This window comes from Brassica napus, chromosome C3, assembly GCF_020379485.1.
Source record: "Brassica napus cultivar Da-Ae chromosome C3, Da-Ae, whole genome shotgun sequence".
In the NCBI taxonomy this organism is placed as follows: Eukaryota; Viridiplantae; Streptophyta; class Magnoliopsida; order Brassicales; family Brassicaceae; genus Brassica; species Brassica napus.
In genome coordinates this window covers 9876724-9897703 of record NC_063446.1, presented here as the reverse complement: position 1 = coordinate 9897703, position 20980 = coordinate 9876724, and the positions used below count along the sequence as shown (strand labels likewise).

General features: G+C 33.6%; 4 protein-coding genes across 4 annotated transcripts; all 4 read left to right on the top strand.

Moving 5' to 3' along the window:
• The first annotated feature begins 64 nt into the window (after positions 1 to 64).
• Positions 65 to 2343, top strand: LOC106445699 (gamma-secretase subunit APH1-like). The gene is made up of 6 exons (XM_013887307.3): positions 65 to 260; positions 374 to 529; positions 893 to 978; positions 1484 to 1609; positions 1751 to 1878; positions 1992 to 2343. Exons 1-6 carry the CDS (start codon positions 148 to 150, stop codon positions 2136 to 2138), a joined length of 756 nt encoding a protein of 251 aa, XP_013742761.1. The 5' UTR covers positions 65 to 147; the 3' UTR covers positions 2139 to 2343.
• Positions 2344 to 4493: 2150 nt separating this feature from the next.
• On the top strand, positions 4494 to 5276 carry LOC106448082 (nucleolar protein 58-like). Its single transcript, XM_048752418.1, has one exon. It carries the CDS (start codon positions 4536 to 4538, stop codon positions 5118 to 5120), a length of 585 nt encoding a protein of 194 aa, XP_048608375.1. The 5' UTR covers positions 4494 to 4535; the 3' UTR covers positions 5121 to 5276.
• Positions 5277 to 9912: 4636 nt separating this feature from the next.
• On the top strand, positions 9913 to 12633 carry LOC106445702 (probable fructokinase-1). Its single transcript, XM_013887309.3, has 4 exons — positions 9913 to 10546; positions 11313 to 11645; positions 12116 to 12232; positions 12326 to 12633. The coding sequence occupies exons 1-4, from the start codon at positions 10031 to 10033 to the stop codon at positions 12452 to 12454; spliced, it is 1095 nt and encodes a 364-aa protein (XP_013742763.2). The 5' UTR covers positions 9913 to 10030; the 3' UTR covers positions 12455 to 12633.
• Positions 12634 to 19230: 6597 nt separating this feature from the next.
• LOC106445705 (delta-9 acyl-lipid desaturase 2-like) lies at positions 19231 to 20980 on the top strand. Its single transcript, XM_013887313.3, has 5 exons — positions 19231 to 19655; positions 19779 to 19919; positions 20026 to 20166; positions 20301 to 20407; positions 20566 to 20980. Exons 1-5 carry the CDS (start codon positions 19320 to 19322, stop codon positions 20762 to 20764), a joined length of 924 nt encoding a protein of 307 aa, XP_013742767.1. The 5' UTR covers positions 19231 to 19319; the 3' UTR covers positions 20765 to 20980.

Genomic DNA, 20980 nt, shown 5'->3' with positions numbered 1-20980 from the left:
GTGAAAAAAAAAAACATTTCCAGTAACTTTCAATAAACGACAAAAAGGTTATATCTTCTATTAAACCATTATGAGATTTTGACGGTCAACTTGTGGTTGGGTGGGTAATAGATAGATAGATAGATCCTTTGAGATCATCGGAAAGTGATGACGGTCGCGGCGGGGATAGGCTACGCGCTTCTTGCTCTAGGACCGTCTCTTTCACTCTTCGTCTCCGTCATCTCCAGAAAGCCCTTTCTCATCCTCACTCTTCTCTCCAGGTTAACTTCTTGATTGTTGATGAGATTCGTTTCAATTCGATGTGGTTAGCGTTTAGGGTTTGGAATCTGATAATCCTCTGATGAGACTCTCTCTCTCTCTAATGTTATTGCAGTACGTTGGTGTGGCTAGTGAGTCTGATCATCTTGTCGGGACTGTGGAGGCCTTTTCTCCCTCTGAAAGCCAATGTGTGGTGGCCTTATGCTTTACTTGTTCTCTCCTCTGTTTGCTTCCAGGAAGCTCTTCGCTTTCTTTTCTGGAAGCTTTACATGTTAAGTACTCTCATACATTTTGCTCTTCTTCTTTCGAGTGATTGTTATGCTGTTGATATTGGACTTAAAAAAGTATGATACTTGTCACATCATAACTGGAATCTATCTGAGCTGTTATACTTTTTGCTAATCTGATAATAAGCATGATAAAGTCAGAATGGTTGTATAACTCTTGCTCTGAATTCTGAAACATGTTATCTGTGTTGATTGATACTTAAGTGGAATCTATCTGAGTTGTTATCCTTTGTTATTCCAATGTTGTGGTTTAAGGGCTGATATATGTGTATGGTAGTCTCAGATTGGCTGTATAGCTTGCTCTGAGTTCTGAAACGTGTTACTGTGTTGTTTTTGTTATACTGAAGGAGGCTTGAAGATGTCTTGGATTCCTTTGCGGATCGGATCTCTAGGCCCCGCTTGTTTCTCACTGATAAGCTTCAGATTGCTCTAGGTACGCTATTCCTGTTTATTTGTTGAATTTCCAAGTTGAGTTCGTAGATTATCTCCTGATTTGTTATGTTAGAACAACACTACTGTGGACTCCTGCTGTCTGGAAACAAAAAACATGAGCTGCAATTATCTTGTTCTGGAATAGGATACTATGTTCTGTCTTTGATTTAGAGCTTGTCTAATCGTACTTAGGCGTTATTTTATGATTGTGGGAGAAGGAGAATGCTGAAAGAGAACACTTGTTGGGCATCTGATAGTAATAGAAACAGTGGCATGAAAATAAATGGGATAAATAGGCTGCAACTATCTTGATCTAGAATAGGATATTATGTCTGCATTGGTCTTAAAGCTTGTCAAATCGTGTTTAGGCAGTTCTGTTCTGGTTGTAGGAGAAGGATAATGCTAAATTGGAACCTAGAGTAGAGAACCATCATCAGGCCCTTGTTGTGCATCCGGTTTCTTACTATTTGATATGATCTAAGACTGTTGTAGTCAATTGCATGCAGCTGGGGGTTTAGGTCATGGTGTGGCTCATGCTGTTTTCTTTTGTTTGAGCCTCTTAACTCCCGCATTTGGTCCAGCCACATTCTATGTCGACAGATGTTCGAAGGTCCCATTCTTTCTCGTCTCTGGTGAGTCAACTGAACCCAAAGTTTTGTTTTTTACTACGTAGATTATTAGCTCTGTGACTTGTTGACTGAGTCGTAGGTGGTTCTATTTCCTTATAGTAGACTAGTTGTACTCATGATGTAGTCTTTACCATGTCTTTACAGCGATCATTGCTCTTGCATTTGTCACGATCCACACATTCTCCATGGTCATTGCTTTCGAAGGGTATGCAAAAGGCAACAAAGTTGATCAAGTTATAGTTCCAGTCATACACCTTTCTGCTGGAATGTTGGTATGATCTTCAGATTTGTGTCCTTCAGCTATATATGATGATATGCTAATGCTAATGCATGTTTTTTCTTATCTTCAAAACGTAATCTTTTGTGTTGTCTTGGTACTTACCAGACATTGGTGAATTTTGCATCGGAAGGCTGTGTGATCGGCGTTCCTCTTCTTTACCTTGTGGCATCATTGACTCTTCTGCATTGTGGAAAGATGGTTTGGCAAAGGCTGATCGAAAGCCGGAACCAAAGTGGCTCGACCCTACGGTGATCTAGCCTCAGGCTCAGCTCAGTCTTTTAGGCCTTATCCTCTTTAACTGCGTCAAAACTTAAATGTTATGTTCTTTTTTTCTTTCTTAACGCAATTATGATCCTGTATTGTCGAAAACTTGGACAAAGTTTTATGTAATGAGAAAAAGAATTCTTGCAGAAAAATCAGTTTATAACTCAATGCAGAGAGATATATTGTTTGTTAATTAGATGGGGTTGGGGTAATTAGCTAGAACAAAAATCAAATTCCGGTTAGTTATGGTACAATTTCATGTTCTTTTTTTTTAAAAGGTTTTGTTCTCATAACTTTGATTATCGACTCAAATTCAAGAAGTGTTTTTCTCTCTTAAGCTGATACTACATTTGCTTTGAAATAAGTTGACTGTTTGCTTTTTGTTAATTTTTTTTGCTTGATTAGACGTTTCCATGTATAAACCATCGATCTTCTACAAAAAGGAATCAAAGCTGAGTGCACAGAAATTGTCTGTCTATAACCAAAAAATAAACACAAAAGGATGAACCTGCAATCAAGTATTGGATCCTTAAAATTTATAAACTTCAAGATACAAAATATTCATTTGATAAATTTGCATTAGAGCATCAATTTAAAATACTAATCAACCACTAAGTGGATGCATATTATTTTATGTTTCTTATACATGATGTGAAGCTTTTCAACACAGAAAACAACACAACTATGTTAGAAAAATGTTAGAAGTTAGGACATTTCTGTAGACTTCAAGAAATCCTCAAGCTTCTATGTTTGTATGTAGGCAAAGACTGGATATGAAAGAACTGAGACGCATCAAGTGCTTACATTGGAAGGTGATGGGAATATGAACTGGCGAATTGTTGAACGTAACATTGAAATGTTCTGCTCCAGGTCCTGATTCTATGTATTTTGTAATACACTGTTAGACCTCCCAATGATTTTATTTAAACGTTTCAAAAGTATTTAAATTTCAGAAGCAAATTTATTTATAATTGAACTTAAAATGCAATTGTCAAAATATAAAGAATTCAATATTAACCAAATACGAAAATATATATTAAACTAAGTAATTTAAGTTTTGATGTAATTAAAGGGGAAAAGCTGAGAAGACCAAGTTTGCTTCCACGGACTTGGTAGATGACTCATGTGAGTGAAGCATCATCTTCAACATCGTGACAATCAATGGAGCCAAATTTTTTTTTTCTAGAGCTTCAAATCTCTTCAGAGATTAACGTACTACTACCATTAAGCTTGCTCCAGAGAACTGTAGGACCTTAATTTATAAAAGGGAACAATCTAAATAATTATAAAATAGATTATAATAAACATTCAATAAATACCAAAATACCTTGAATCAAACGAAATGGACAACAAGTTTTTTGGCAAAGTCGAGACTTAGGAATTTATTTTCTTAACTCAAAAAATGCTTTGTAGTGTGACTGTCGTATGGCTATTAGAGTCTCAAAGATAAAATTGCATGTTTCTTCTATTCACATCAATTGAATAAGAATTCTAGCAAACCTTTAATTATGTGTGTACTCTTATTGACAAAATGAAAAATAAAAAAAAAGTGCAAGAGATTGTTGTTGTTCACATTGTTGTTAGTGGAACGAGAGGGAGCATTATATAGCTTAGGAAAATGCTAAAAATATTTTTGGTCTTATTGGAGATAAATACTGCATTAATTTTTGGCATTACTCAAAAAATTATTCAAAAATTAAAAAGACTTTTTAACTTTGTGACTAAGACTATTAACAAAAATTAATAACTTTTGACCAAATTTATTTTCTAAAGATTTGTTTATTTTCATAATCAATTTTTTTTTGTTTATATAGTTATCAATTACATAAAATAAACTTTTGATATAGAAATATAGGTTGTTGGATCATGATCTATATACCAAACCATTATCTAAACCGAATTCAAGTTCAAATTTACATTGACTCAACTTGGTGTACGCGCTTGGTTTAGTATAAATTCACATTTCTTTATAATTGTCTAATTGGTTATCAACCTTGTTAGACTTCTTCACACCGTCTATGTTGTACTATTAAAGCAACAATCTTAAAGACAAATATTTTTTCATTCAAACAAACTTCATTTTTAACATGTGTATTGAAATTGAGTTCCAAATCACAAGTGTAACAAGCGAAGATTTGTTAAGGGATGGTTAGCTTCAGTCAATTCCATGCAGAAATTGAATAGTATTAGCATATTTTCAACAAATCGTATTAGTTAAGAATTGGAGTTTGCACCAATTAAACCAGCGTAATTGGGCTTACATAGAGATTCCGGTTCGGTTCAATTGGATTTGGACGGGAGGCCCAAAACCGGACACCTACCTCTATATATATAAGTACTTGAAAACCCTAAAACTCTAAACCTCACAGCCACAAGAAGAAGAAAATGGCTTGCACCACAGATTTCCGGTGCCTCGACGAAGGATTCGGCGGCAAAACCGCCAAACGCAAACGCGAATCTCAGGAACAAGCCGCCGCCGACGCCGACGAAGCCTCGATGGACATCGATTCCGCCCACCCTCCCTCCGCGAAACGCAGCGCCGTCGCCTCCTCGGAAGATCCAGACAAGCCCGTGGCCGTGGCCGCCATCGGGAGACCGACGTACGACGGCGTTATCGCCGGGAAAGTATCGGGACGCAACTGGAAGACGCCGCGGACTCACAGGTCGTCGGGGAGGTTCGTGAGGAACAAGGGGCCGGATCTGGAGGAGATGAAGAGGCAGAGGGAGATCAAGAAGGCGTACAGGGAGAGGAAGAACGAGCTCAAGGAGGAGATTAGGAGTCATAAGGTGGAGAAGAGGAAGAAGAAGGAAGAGAGGGAGAAGAGGAAGGCGGAGAATGTTTTGAGGACGGGGACGAAGCTGCAGAAGATTACGAACCCTAAGACGTTGAAGAAGATCGCCAAGTCGAAGCAGAGGAAGCATCTTAAAGTGATTCCTGATGAGGTGGTGAACGGGAACAAGAAGAGTTAAATTTATATTTTCTCTTTTTAAAAAGACATGTTTTTTTTTTTTTTTTTGAGTTTTTGTATTATCTCGTGACGTTTAGTCAATCACAACTTTAATACTTGAGATTGTGTTCTGTTCTTGGTTATCTTGTCTGAATTGCGACTGGTTTTTTTGTCTGAATTTCAGTTCTAGTTTTGTCCTGTGAGAGAGGTATATTTCTCTTTGGTTAGTCACTTAGTTATAGCTAGTAACTTAGAAGTTGGATCGTTCTCTTTTCCTTGTTCTCTACGTCAATTGGTAGATGAAACAGAGGACGATCAGAAAATTGTAAAGAGGGTATGCATGAGCTCTCCTGTATATTAGAAGTTATCTGCGAATGCATCAGCTGGAAATAAAACCAAATGTTGTAAACTTCTCCGCCATTCTAAATGCTTGCAGGTTTTTCCTTCTATTGGATCTCTCTCCTTGAACTTAGCTGCGTGAAAGTTAAAGATACGAGCCAATTGTTAAGGTCGCAGGCCACGTGTGTTTCGCTGTGTGGCTGCATTTTGCTCAGATATCTTGCGTTGTTGACATGTTTTGTATCGATGTAATTGAAAATGCATCAATGCTGCTAGAAGAATGTATGGCTCCAGGCTCAGAGCTTATTCGATAAAGTTAACGAAATGGATGGTTCGTCTGCTTCTGCCTTCTACAATGCTCTTACCAACATGCTCAGATGCTCTGGCACTTTGGTCAGGAAAGATCACACTGATATTGTGAAGGCCAAGTTTTGGAATTGATTTTCGTGTGTTTCTAGTAGTGCACAGGCTTGATTTTGAAAACGGAAACGAGGCGCTCAACTGGTGGCGCTTTAGGAGAGATCTAGGCAAGTTTGGGAGAACGTGTGGTCTAAGTCTTGCTTGAATTTGCACATTATGTTTTCTGGTGCTGCATGCCAAATGGTCCATGTTTGGTTGCTTAACATACGCTCCATTGTCTGTGAAGGAAGGTCATGAGTTACCTAAACTATTGAGGTAATAGAGCTCTTCCGTTTAGTTGCCGATATAACCTTGTCCTTAAACGAATTGATGCGGTTTTTCAAAATATTTGAAATCTTTTTGCTAACCATTTTTGTTTTGTTTTGTGGAAGCATATTGACTGGTTGGGGGAAACACATCAAAATGGTTGGAGACGGAGCACTAAGGCCAGCCGTTGAAGCGCTTTTGAGGGGAATAGACGCACCGTTCTACCTCTCAAAATACAACATGGGATGGTTCACATCAAGCGGTTCGGTCGGAGCAACTTGGCTGCGTGAATCAGCTACGCTTCAAACTCTTAATCGTCCATGACCAGATAACCACCAAAGCTAGCACAACAAGGAGATCAACAGAACAACATGAACAAGTTACAAACCTCCCTCATTTTGCTGCCTCTTCTTTTGTAGAAGTACATTGTGTGATGTAACAATGTATGACCATCAAATCTATGTTTTATTCCCAATAATGTTGGGAATCTGTGCTAATATTTTGTAACAATCAACGCAAAATAATTATGTGCACGTGGTTTTTGTTTAACCAGATAATGACGAATCAAATTTCAGACTAATCTTTTGTAAAATGCACGAGGCCAACATGACCCAGCGCGGGTATGAATTTTAAGTTTTTAATTATTTATTTTATTAAATGATGTACTTGTAATATTCGTTCATATTATATTCATTAAGTAAATATTTTTTTTTTGCATCTTAAACTATCTATTTTTTTTACGAATATGTGATATCATATAAAAATATTAAAAAAATGAGTATAGAGTTAATTAGATAATTTTAAAAACAGAAATTTTTCTTTCATGTGTGATATCATATAAATAATGATCCGTCCAGTTAACAAAAATCATGATTATTTTATGTGTAATTTTTTTTTTTTTGACCATTTCCTTAAAACTATATTAAATTTTACATATTTTAATTAGAATACTTTTAATATCTTTACCTTTTTATTTGAAATGCAACTCAATATTTTTTTAACAATTATAACAAAATATTTTTTTAATATTTTTAGAATTAGTTTGAAAAATATGAAAATTACATTTTAAATTAAAATTATCCTAAAATATGATAAGTTTTGATGTAAACGAAAACTCAAATTATGTCAAAAATAATGATATTCAATGATAATAACAATTTTAATTGATTATTTTTTAAAAAAATACATTTACAAAAATATTATTTGAAAGAAAATTCATTTATCTTTCAAATATAAAATGAAAATATTATAATTAAATAATAAAAAATGTAAATAAAAACCATAAATTTAGCAAATGACAACTGAGTTATATTATGCTAAAATTTTATTTCTAACAATTTATCAAATGACAAATGAGTTATGAGCAAATAATACCATATAATTTTTAAAAACATAGTCATTCTTAAATATTTTTTGAATAAATAATTATTTTTAAATTTAATCAACTGAAAATAATATATGTACAACTGTGTGAGTCAAATTCTAATTTTATTGATGCATGTTATATATTAGTGCTGCATGTTTTAGGTAACATTTTAATGATGCACGTTTTTAAAAATCTTCATTATTAAAATTATGCACGTAAGGATAACTTATGAGTTTATTTTTGTTGATTAAATGACATTATGTCCAAATTTATTTAAGAATATTTCATTAAGGTTACTGAAAAAGACAAACAATAAAATAGGAAGTTTAAATTCATTTAAGCATATTTCATTAATGTAACTGAAAAGACAAGTAATAAATTATGCAGTTTTATTCGTTTTATGATATTTCATAAATGCAACTGAAAAAGACAAGCAAAATAAAAAAGAAGTTTAATTAATGAAGTAAAAACATTTTCAAATGGGTACTTCTCTTTTAATAATATAGATAAAAAGGAGTCTTATACCACTGAATTATCAGGGGATTTGAAAACAGTATTCTTATTCTTTCTTTTTCTAATTTCATTCAGTTTTATTTGAATTTTGGTGTGTGTGAATATGTAATTATATATTTTCTCTATTTTATAAAATCACATTTTAATGAAGTAGATCTTATATTAGTTGAAAGGGTAAAAACTATTACAAGAAAACCACTGATGGGAAATAAAGTATAGACTGTCATCATTATTCATGCAGGACCTTTTGCTATTCTCCGCTGGTTTTATAAAACCGAACAAGGGAATCCACAGATTTTTTTTTGGATAATTTAATCCGGAATGATTAACTATTAATCTACTAGTAACAGAATACTAAATTAATTCAACTTGTCAACACCGATCAGGCCGGTGAGGCCCCCTCACCGGTTCAAATGCAGCGGTTGCGGTTGCGGGAATTTGCGGATGCGGATAGTTGCGATTTCTAGCGGTTTTAAGAAATTTGTACGACTGGTTCTGCGGTTAGAAATTTGTACGTTTGCGGGATATTTATGACTAGTTAACTATCAAATACATCATCGATTAAATAATAAATTAACAATATTTACATTTTATATAATTATAAAAAATATCAAAAATTATAATATTATAATAAATATGAAAATTATATTTAGAAAGTTATAGTTTTAAAATTTTAATATTATAGAAAATATTTTTATTTTAAAATTTTATAATATTAATTAAAATATAATAGATATATTTTAGTATTTTTATAATTTCAATGTAAAATTTTTATTGAATATTTTTATTTTTGTATTTATATGGTTTTTGAAAAAAAAAAAATTATCCTCCCGCAGCCGCAAACGCTAGCTGGAACTAGTTTTTGATTTTAAGAGGTTCAGAGCGGTTTGAAGCGATTTGTATGATTGTTTCGAAACGCTGTCAACCGTTAGCAACCGCAAAAGCTGCGTTTGCGGGTGGTAGCGGGGAAACCAGTCTGATCCTTAGACCATCTCCAATGGTACACAAAACTTTACTCTATATTTCACTCTAAAATAGAATGAAAAAACAATATTACTTTATATTTCAATCTATTATAGAATAACTCTATTATAAAATGAACCATTAAAGCAAATCTAGAGTTACTCTATTTTAAAGTGAAATATATGATCTTTTTCAATGTGAATCATTTCATTTGGTAACATTTAAATATTTTCGTGATTTTTGCAAGTATCTTATTAAAAATATTTTATGTAATCAATTCCAAAACAGGTACATACAATACAACTCCCAAATTTCTTATCGTTGACTAATAAAATATTTGATTCATGTGTGTTTTAATTGATTAATAAATTTAAATTTGTAACATAAAGAAAATGAATTTTATTTTAAGAAAAAGATATTATATTTGATATATTCCATTTTTATACACTTATGTTTCTGATAGACTAATATTTTAGCTTTTTATATTTGAAAAATTGTTTTTTAATTAATTGTTTTGCATAATAAGTAAATGGAAAATATTTGAGTAAATTTAGTTAATTGTTTTTAATGTGTGAGAAATAATGTTAACAAAATTATTAATGAAATATAGTTATATGTTTAGTATATAAGTAATATTCAAAACATCAATTTCTTATCAAAATGAAACAGTTAAACAAAAAAAATATCTTGTTGGTGTTTTGTCATTATCCCGTTACCTGACAAGATACACACATCATGATATGTACTAAATTTATAATTTACACCGGTCATCAACATAATAATTAGTAGTGATTAAGTTTGTAATTTTACTGTAGTCAACATTAATTATGAGTAATGAAGTCTAATGACTATTTGGATAAAGTTTGTAATTTTACTGATATACGATTATTTGAACTTTTGATTGTTGGTAAAGAAAAGAAATCAGAGAAGATTCGGGCAAAGGTTGGAATAGGTAAGTAAGATTTTGACCAGATTTTTGTATTTTATTAGAAACTCATGTTTTTGGAAAATACATATATTTTCTAGATTATGGATATTTTCATAACAAAATCCACAAAAAAAACATTTAATACTATTAAATTAAAATGAAGCAGCTAGCTTCTTCACCAGTTAAACAAGAGTCTATAAAAACACTCCCCTCCTTCATTTTATATTACTACTCTCCTATCTTTGATCTCTCAATAATCATTCCAACAGATCTGATGGCACCCACCGGCGAGAAACCACTCATCGTCAGCTTCGGCGAGATGCTCATCGACTTCGTCCCCACCGAGTCCGGCGTCTCCCTCGCCGAAGCCCCGGGCTTCCTCAAAGCCCCCGGCGGCGCTCCCGCCAACGTCGCCATCGCCGTCTCCCGCCTCGGCGGACGATCCGCGTTCGTCGGAAAGCTCGGCGACGACGAGTTCGGCCACATGCTGGCCGGGATCCTGAGGAAAAACGGCGTCGCCGATCAGGGCATCAACTTCGATACGGGAGCAAGGACCGCCTTGGCGTTCGTGACGTTGAAGGCCGACGGAGATCGGGAGTTTATGTTTTACCGGAATCCCAGCGCCGATATGCTTCTCCGTCCCGATGAGCTCGACCTCGAGCTCATCAGATCCGTACGTTATAATCATTTATCTCTAGATCTAGAGGACACTTATAGATAGATCTTCGTATAGAGATTCGTGATCTTATTGATGATGATGATCGCATTGAATGTGTTATAGTGCTAAGCTCACGGACGGTGACTTTTCTTTGGTCTCACCTGCGTTTTTTTATTTCGCGGGGGTCGTAATCTTGATCCCATGAATGAATGTGCTAGATCCACGTGATGTCACGTGATTCGTGCAACGACCTGACTTTTTGTTTTTATTATCCGAATACTGAAACAACAAAAAATTTCATTTTTTCCAGAAAAAAAAAAAAGGCTCTATCTTTTGCTCGATTAATATAAACCATCAGATCTTAGTTTAACTAATTGATTTATAGGGTGGTCATGTTTTATATCTACTGCTAAGTAGTTTCATAGTGGGAAAACTCTGAAAGTCTTGAGTATTTTTTTTTTTATGTTCATTGATGTGTTTACGTACGAGTAAAGTCGATCTTTATGGCGATGGTGAAATGATAACCTGGTTGAGTATTTTTTTTGCTTAAAGTTGTTACTTTTACAGCTAATCTCTATGGAGAGAACCTTTTGCTTTTCTTGAACCGTTTGATAATGATTGACCCCCACCGTAATTAATACTCAATACACAAAGAATCATATTAATATGGGTCCCTTTATAATTATTCCTTGTGAACAAAGTTGTGTCTTTTCTTTAGTAGATTCTTTTTTAAGTTTGAAAAAGTGTATTTTTGTGACCAATGTGATGTATTTGTTTGCAGGCTAAAGTGTTTCACTATGGATCAATAAGCTTAATAGTGGAGCCATGTAGGTCGGCTCACTTGAAGGCAATGGAAGTGGCGAAAGAAGCCGGAGCTCTTCTTTCCTACGACCCAAACCTCAGGGAGCCTCTGTGGCCATCAAAGGAAGAAGCCAAGACACAGATCATGAGCATCTGGGACAAGGCTGAGATCATCAAGGTTAGCGACGTTGAGCTTGAGTTTCTAACTGGAAGCAACAAGATCGATGATGAGACCGCAATGTCCTTGTGGCATCCCAACTTGAAGCTCTTGCTTGTCACTCTCGGTGAAAAGGGTTGCCGGTATTACGCCAAGGTAAACACACTATAACATCTTTTATGTGCATTTACCATCATCATTATGATCGTCTCTTGATTGTGTCTTGTGTGTTGTGTCCATTGGGTGATACCAGAAGGCAAAACTAGTGTCCTTATATTAACATGCTTTTGGAAAGAATTAGAGAAGCGAATAAAAAATACTAATAACAGTCAAAACCGAGTGATTTCAATACTGCTGCAGGAGTCATTTGTGCTATTTAATTTAATGTTGGTGGGTTTTGAGTTGGTTTGGTATAGATCTCACCAACTGCTTAATTAAAAATTGAATTAGCTTTTCTTGTGGACCCTTCAAAAAAAAAAAAAAAAACTTACGCATTCTGTAATCAATTAAGGTTCTCTGTTTATTGAGGAAGTTTATTCTTATCAAGAAAAGAAAGTTACTTTTGCTTTGATTCGTATGCTTGTTTACTACGTCAATGACTAAAAGTGGGTTTGAAAACTGTGTAGAACTTCCGTGGATCCGTTGACCCTTTCCATGTGAACGCTGTGGATACAACCGGAGCTGGAGATTCCTTTGTTGGTGCCCTCCTAAACAAGATTGCAGATGATCACTCCATTCTCGAGGTAAGCATCCCAGCTATTCCATTGGATGAATCCTCTTTAGGTTAATAAAGAGAATATACAGGTTCTAACTTCATTATTGGGTTTTATTTACAGGACGAAGAGAGATTGAGAAAGGTGCTAAGATTCGCAAACGCTTGTGGAGCAATCACCACAACCAAGAAAGGAGCTATTCCAGCTCTTCCTTCAGAAGCTGAAGTTCTCAGCTTTCTTGAAAAGAAATGAAAAAACAAAAGTAAAGCTTTCTGCACGTAATCTGTTTCCGCTTTTGTATTCTTGTTTAAACAAGTTGGGGCACTCTGCTCTGTTTTTGTTTCTCTCTTCTTCAAATGTAACGATTTAAAAAGACAGTATGTTTCAAATTCAAGGCATCACTTGCCAATAAAAAAAGAGGAAGTTTTCTTTTTCCAAGTTTAAGCCTAACACTTGTGTGCGAAACCAAGTGCTGCTACCTAACATATGAGCTTACTAGTTACATCCAGCCTAGGTCAGGGACAAGGAAGTGATCTTCTTCATCATCATAACTGATCTCAAACCTCGGCTTCTTGTTGGAAACGTTGGACGTCATGGGTCTATTGTAGGAATGAACATGAGAAAGCTCGGGAACTTCAGCTGCCGGTAGAGCTTCTTGATCAGGCTGGTCCCCAAAGAAACCCATCTCTGCAAGCCAGTCAACTTCACCAAGATCTAGATGCTCCTGCTGCTGAAGTAGAACAAGTGATGCACATATTCATGTCAGGAATAAAACGTTTTGGTACACATAGATTTGGCGAAACCACTTCTCACCTTGTTACTGCACTCAAGATCAGAGTAACGGAAGAATTCATCCAGTCGATACAGGAGACGGAACAGAAGACTGTACCACTTTACTGCATCTAGTGGAGCTCAGAACCTCTGGTGATTAGCAGAGCGAGTATTAGGCGCATGGGTTGCCTCATCGCAGTCTCTGCAGAGAAGAGCTCTGTCTTCAACACAGAATATGAAAGCTGCCTTCTCCTGCAAGTCAACGAAGATGAACACAAGAAAGTGATTACTACATAAGCAAACCTTAAACATATGTTTCTTGAGATCCCGCTCAAAAACTTTTACTAGAGTTGCATCTAAGCATCGTATAAATATGTTAAAGAATCTGCCAAGAAAAGCTCAAAATCACAAGATATCCTGTGTGTAGGAAGACAATGTTCTTTTAAGATCAACACAAAAATCTAGTCTAGATGTAATTGGTATTGAGTGTTGACTAATCTTATGGCTTTCCTCATTCCTCATAATGGATAGACTCAATATTTTAATGCAATAAATTTGTCAATCAACATGTTAAAGAATCTGAGAAAGCAACTATACATCAAGCAAGATGTTGACAATATTGGTTAATATTTATATCTCTTCTTTTTTTCTTTGAGTGGCTATACAAATGTATTCCTCAATGATGCAACAAAGGCTTATGCTTACCATACAACGCCAATACCCTGTAGGCCAAGGCATCCCTTAGCTAAACCCTGATATACAACCAAATCCATCAGATGTTGAGCCTGTATATGCATCAACGACTCAACTTTCCAAGCAGTTCCTAGTGGCTCAACCACTTGAGCCGAAGAACCAAACTTATCCATATCAAGATACAAAGACAGCAAGTCCTCTTCAGTATCATCGGAGAAACAAGCTCCGTCAGCATTCGTACCAACCACACCAAGGTCACTATCAAAGCGCAGGTCATCAAGGAGAGTGAGGATCTCTGAACGAGCTCGAATGTGTCCAATCTTCTTAGGTGGGGTATCTAGCATGCGGCTCATATCGTGGCTGAGATGGAGGAGGGAGACCTCCACAAGGTGCTAGAGATTTCTCTTTATCCATCTCTGGAGACTTTAACCAAAATAAAAAAGATCATTAAGCAACAACTCCTATCATATTACTGGTACACTCAAAGCTATCAATCAAGTCCTCTCCATTAAGGAACTTAACCGAACACAATATGTATTAGTTAAAGCTAGTCATGGGCATATTATCCGAAACCCAAAAACCGAACCGGAACCGAACCGAAAAAAACGAGACCGAAATTAGACTTGATAATTATAAAATCCCGATCGGGACCAAACCGAGAACCGAGAACCGAACCGGGACCAAACCGAGAACCGAGAACCGAGAACCGAACGGATATCCGAATATTTTGAATATATTAAAAATATTAATTATTTTTAATTTTAATATATATAAAATATAATTTATAAATAAAAAAAATTTAAAAATCCGACCTACGTGTTTAACTCGGGTTTTTAGGATTTTTTCGGTTTCTTGGGTTTTAAAAGATATCGAATATGAAATAACTCAATCCTATTGGTTGGTGAATCTAGAGGTTCAGCCTAAGGGGTGAACCCAAGAATAAGTCTTTAAAAATAGTATTTTTATATGGTCTTGTCTTTTCCATCGATATTCAACTGAAAATTCTTTCATTTATTTGTCCAAATTTTTTTTTCTTTCAGTTGTAATTTTTATCAGCTATAACCATAGTTTTGTCCATTTATTCCTTCTTATTTACATATATACGTATCTCACAAACTACAAACAAAAAATGAATGTAATTTGAATAGTGGTCTAACATTTCTTTTAGTGTCTTTTAGTGTTAACTATAAGGAGTTTGAGTTTTAAGCAAATATTCTTCTTTCTAGCCTTGAACTTGCATTATTTTTACAAAAAAAAAACTTGCATCCTATAATACCAGAAATATGGTGTAAAGCATTTTTTGACAACCGAATGTTTATCTACAGCGAGATTAACCTGTTGAGATAAAAAAAATAAACTTATTTTATTTTACGCTTATAAAGAAAAACACTTGGTACCACCACAAAGCAGTGTCCTTTTCCATGTTGGAAATGAATGTTATTAGAGCGTGATTAATCCGAGATTCTTAGGATGAGATTCTTAGCGGAAGTTAAGAAACTGTTTTTTAACTTTTAACTAAAAACTTCACTCTAAAGACTCCAGATTAATCATGGTCTTACGTTCTTCGTTTCCACATTACTGTTCAGTAATCTTAAATACCATACTTTTCAGTGGTCAGGATAATAGTTTATGTACCTAGTAAATTGATACCTAGTAAATTGATGTTACTTTGGTCAATTTACAAAACTCATGTGTATATTCCTCTCATATTCTCCGTAATCAATTTCATCAACAAAAGCATTAAAGTCACTGGGTTCAAATGTCCATACTAGACCATCTTCAATCCATCTTTATAATAGAGATTTTTAAAATAGAAGAAAAAGTAGAGATGGTGTTTTTACTCCAATGTGTTCTTCTATAATAGAAAAATGTTATATTTACCTTTATAAATAGAGGAATGTTATTTTTCTCTCCAAATATAGAGGTAGGTCAGAAATAGTCTAATTTCGCGCTCCACGCTTCCTTTCTCGGACGTTTTATATTACTGATATTTATATATACATGCTGGTTATTCTTTTTTTTTTTGTCAACACATGTAACAATCGTTTTTTAAATTTAGAATGAGTACTATAAGATGTCAGAAATTCTGATATAATAGATTTAATCTATATCACGATTTTTTCTTTTTTGAGAAACTATGTATCCAGTTAATTTTCAAAAACAATACGTTCTTGACAAAATCATGACTTCTTTTCAGTTTTGATTGTTCTTGACAAAATCAATTTTCTCATAAAAACAACAAAATCAAGTGGGAAATAAATACCAGCCTGTCTCAAAAACTGAACTTACTTTTTTTCTTTAAACCGATTAAGTGGTCTTGAGAAACGTAATGCACAGTACCAAATTATTACCAAGCTATATAGTCCGTTTGTTTTTGAAAAGGTGTCAAAGAATTTCACACATATTAAAAAAAATATTAAAATTTTTGTTTTACTGTTTACTTTTGTTAATTAATAAATAAAATAATAAGAATAAAATTGAAAATTTATCAAATATATGCACTGAAAATATATAACGAGATTTATAATAAAATAAAATAACAAAAAATATGTTAAAATGAGTACTCTTTTAGAAACAAAAATAGTACTATGTAAATTACATTTTGACTGTTCTAAACTCCCAATATGCTCAAAACTTTTAATTACATGGTTTTCAGATCAGATCTCCTTTAATTAATTGTCTGTTTGAATGTAAACATCTTCTGGATCAGTTTTGTTCACCATTATTTTATTAATGCATCACAAAGGAATCGACCATTGGTTTTAATCAAGTGACGGAAACCACTTGATATTTAATTAGTTTACTAATCATATCTCATATAAAATGCTTTGTTGATCGTTATTAACAAAGCTTAACTACCTTAACCTTTCTCACTTACCCACCGCCTAATGGATTTTGTAATTAACCATTTAATAAGCTCGCTGCTATGATTTTGATGCAGAAACTACTTATTATGTATGTGTACAAATCTTATATTCAAAGATATTTGTAGATGCTATGATTAAAGTAAGTGCAAGATGTTCGTGTAGGGTACTAACAATGTTGTACTCATTTTCATTTTAACTTTTATATCGTTGTCGTCTTACGCTTCCGGAGTCCTCGAGACTCTAATCTCCATTTTTCGTGTGTTCGAACTTCGAAGTTTACTTTTTCAAGATCCAGAATCTAGGATCTAGGAATGGACATTTCAAACGTGAATGAGTTTATTGTTGTTTTTTTTTCCACAACTGTAAAAATAGTGTGCTGAACGCTTACAAGTTACACTCGCAACAATTAAAAATAGTTAAAGAGTTTTTATAGAAATCACAAGTTCGACCACATGCTAATATGTCTACATGACGGATCTTAACATGTGGAACTTACGAAGTTTTAGAAACTATCTGTTGATTCAACTTACACTTTATATTAATTGAGGTTTGGTTTTAATTTCCTTTTATGGTTACTAAAAGGTATGGACAATAGGACATTCGGCCCCAATTGATAATGATATCCATCATCATAATTTATAGAAATAATTATGCTTGAAAACGTGTCTCGGTAAATTATGATATTCATACCAATACTTAAAATCCAAATATGTTGTTTACTGGGACGTGTATGCATCAATGATCAGTCTTGCAACCTTAACGTTTTTAGCTGTTTGTTAGAGTTGCAACCCTAAAGTTGTTAATTTTAAAGAACAAAAAATAAGCTTCATCAAGACGACATGAACTCAACTAATTGACATCTAGATAAGCCCAAATTGGTAAAGTAGTATATTTTTTATTTTGTTCTTTTATTTTGTGCATCGATGATTTTTGATTTTTTTCGATATAGTACACAATTGTAACTATTCAAATACTCCCTCTGTAGTTTAAAAATCAATATTTAAAAATTTTCAAACATATTGATAAAAAACAAATAATTTTTCTATTTATATTTTATTTTTAGTTTTATTTTCTTTTAAATAAAGTTCTACAATTTATATTTTAAAATTTTAGTTTATGTTTTTATTTTGAGCTAAAATATATTAACTAAAATATCAAATTTTCAAATACAAAATAAAAAATAATTTTAAAATATAACTGTTTACAGTAGATTTTAGCATGTATAATTTTTAATGAAATTGTATTTAACGTAGGTATAAAAATTATAAAAATTAAACGAAGATAAAAAAAAATATTCCTACATTAATATTTTTTTTTGCTTTAGAAAACATTGCTCCTTTTATTTTTTTAGTTCTAGTGTGATGACTGACAAATGCTTTTAAAATGTTGTAGAAGATTTCTGCACCAAAAGTTATTTTGAAATCTTAAATTTCTTCCGATCAATGCTTTAGAAAAAATTGTTAAAGCCACAATCTTTTATCTCCTTTGTTTTCTTTTTAGAGTTTAGAAAGTAGAAAACATAGAACATAAATATATATTAGCTTTAAAAATTTACAAATAAATATCAAATCTACAACTAAAATTATATAGCACAAATTTATGCAACTATTAAAAATATACAACGTAATTCTACAGCAGAATATACAAAAGATAAAATCCGGTTCAAAAACTAAATAAAAATAAATGATAATTTTTATGATTGTAAATAAAAACAAAACTAAAAACACTTGATAAATCACAACCAATCGATCCAAATGATTTAAAATACAAGAAAAATATTGAGAAGTACATGATTTTCTTTTAAATTATAGATTAGAAAATAAACTCATGGCCTCCTTTAGACTCTACCATAATCCACCAAAAACACAACACAAACCCACAGCAGCTAATAAATGGAAAATAACGATTCCCTTTTCATATATGCTAAGATATCATAATCAGTCTGATTTTATTTGTTTCCATATCCAAAAAAATATCGCATATATATGATCCAGATAGTCCAAGATTTAGAGATCGTGTATATTTTTGTTTGCATATATGAATTTGTGTAGTAAATGAAAATCCATATTTTACGATCTTGATTTACAGAGTTGTATGTACTATTTGACTGAGTTGTACTAAAACGGAAGAAAACTAAATTAATACATTAGTGGATTTACAGCGTGTATATAAATTATGATAAATAACGTGTTTTGTCAACGAAATAATTTAGATACAAATGAGTCGGTGTATAATGAAGAGTATTTATTTTTCAAAAATTTAATTATAAAATAACCGATTCAAAACAGTATATGCTCCGTACTAGCCAGTGAGTTATTCCAATTTTATTTAAGCAGAAAAAATAAAACTTTAGAAATTCGATAACAGTCTCCAGCAGCTACCCGAACGTGATATTTGCCTGTAATCACGTACATCCATAAAGCAATGTATATCGAAACTTAGAATAAGTCAAGTAATATCGAGCCCTGTGTCACTCTTTCCTCTCTACATTTACATCTAAAAATTACTTTTTAACATTATAGAAAAAAAAAAACATTATAGGAAAACAATAAAATATTTAGTGGTTAGAAAGAAAGAAAAAATACCACTAGTGCATGTAAAATGCACCTTACCACCCTACGCGTCATCTTTGAACAAATATCATGATATTTATTTATTTTACTGAATCCTACGATTTTGTTGCAGTAAATAGTATAAATTATAAAGGAAAGCATCACTTTATTCTCCTCTCCATTATTCCATTAAACAAGAAAAGGTTACCAAGGAAGAAAGAAACGTAGAGAGAAATGTCCGTGACATCCACGGTGGAGGAGAACCACCGTAAAAAGCCTTCTTCGTCGGAGAAAGAAGCGGAGAAGAGGAGACAGAGATGGGCGTTCTGGGGAAGAAAGTGGAGGAGATTAGACTATTTCAAACTAACAGCTTCACTGTTTGTGCATTCAATGGCTCTATTGGCACCGTTTTATTTCAGCTGGTCGGCTCTTTGGGTAACGTTTTTGTTTTATACAATTGGTGGCCTTGGTATTACGGTGTCGTATCACCGGAACTTGGCTCACCGGAGTTTCAAAGTCCCTAAATGGCTTGAGTATCTCTTAGCCTATTGTGCCCTTCTCGCCATCCAGGTTCATATCAAATCAATAAAATTATTTTTTTAATTATTTATTCAATTTAGCAATAGATCTTTAGATCTTAATTGTTATTAACTAATATTTTTATTTATTGAATTTTTTTTATAAATTTAATAGGGAGATCCGATTGATTGGGTGAGTACTCATCGATATCATCACCAGTTTACAGATTCAGAAAGAGATCCACATAGTCCGAAGGAAGGCTTTTGGTTTAGTCATCTTCTATGGATTTATGATTCTGCATATCTTGTTTCAAAGGTGATTTTCAGTTCTTTTTTTTGGTTATAAAGTCTAATATTATTCTATTATAAATCGTTTATTCATAGCAAAAAAAAATGTAAATCAATGTATGAATTAAATGCAGTGTGGAAGAAGAACAAACGTGGATGATTTGAAGAAGCAATGGTTCTATAGGTTTCTTCAAAAAACGGTGATGTTTCACATTCTAGGACTTGGTCTCATTCTCTTCTATCTTGGTGGCATGTCCTTCGTTACTTGGGGAATGGTAATTAAATTTACAATTTTGTTGTTTTTTTTTTGAACGACAAGTTTTGTTGGTTTGTAATGGTATATAGTATATGAATACTACTATTTTATCTTCTAGAATAATAATTATAAATGATTTGGTCGGTGATGCAGGGTGTAGGAGCAGCATTGGAGGTGCACGTGACATGCCTCATCAACTCCCTCTGCCACGTTTGGGGCACTCGGACATGGAAAACCAATGACACTTCTCGTAATGTTTGGTATGTAAATTCTCATTTCCACATTTTTTTTGGTGTGTATAAGAATAATCTAATATCATCGTTTTTTGGTCAAAATCTATTATCATCTCTGTCACGTGAAGGGTAGACAGCCAATGTTTCCAAAAACGCATTATTGTTGTCTCTTTTTTTGTTTGAAGGTGGTTATCTGTGTTTTCATTTGGGGAAAGTTGGCACAACAATCACCATGCGTTCGAGTCGTCGGCGAGACAAGGGCTTGAATGGTGGCAAATAGACCTTTCTTGGTACATTGTTCGGTCTCTTGAGATTGTTGGTTTAGCATATGATGTGAAACTCCCAACGGAATCTCAACGACGTCGGATGGCTATTGTTCGTTGAACAAAAGAAGGATTTATTCTATGTAAAATTAGAATATCTAGTCCTAGAAAAGAGTTTATTGTTTTTACTTTCGGAGTTTTGGGTAAATGCAATGTGAACGTTTTCGATGTATTGATGTTGGACTAAGTTGGTTTAAGATATTTGTTGTAATTGGTGCTTACAAATCCTTAGTGGGTGGCAATTAATTCGTTAATGACGGTCGGTCTCTTTCTTCTC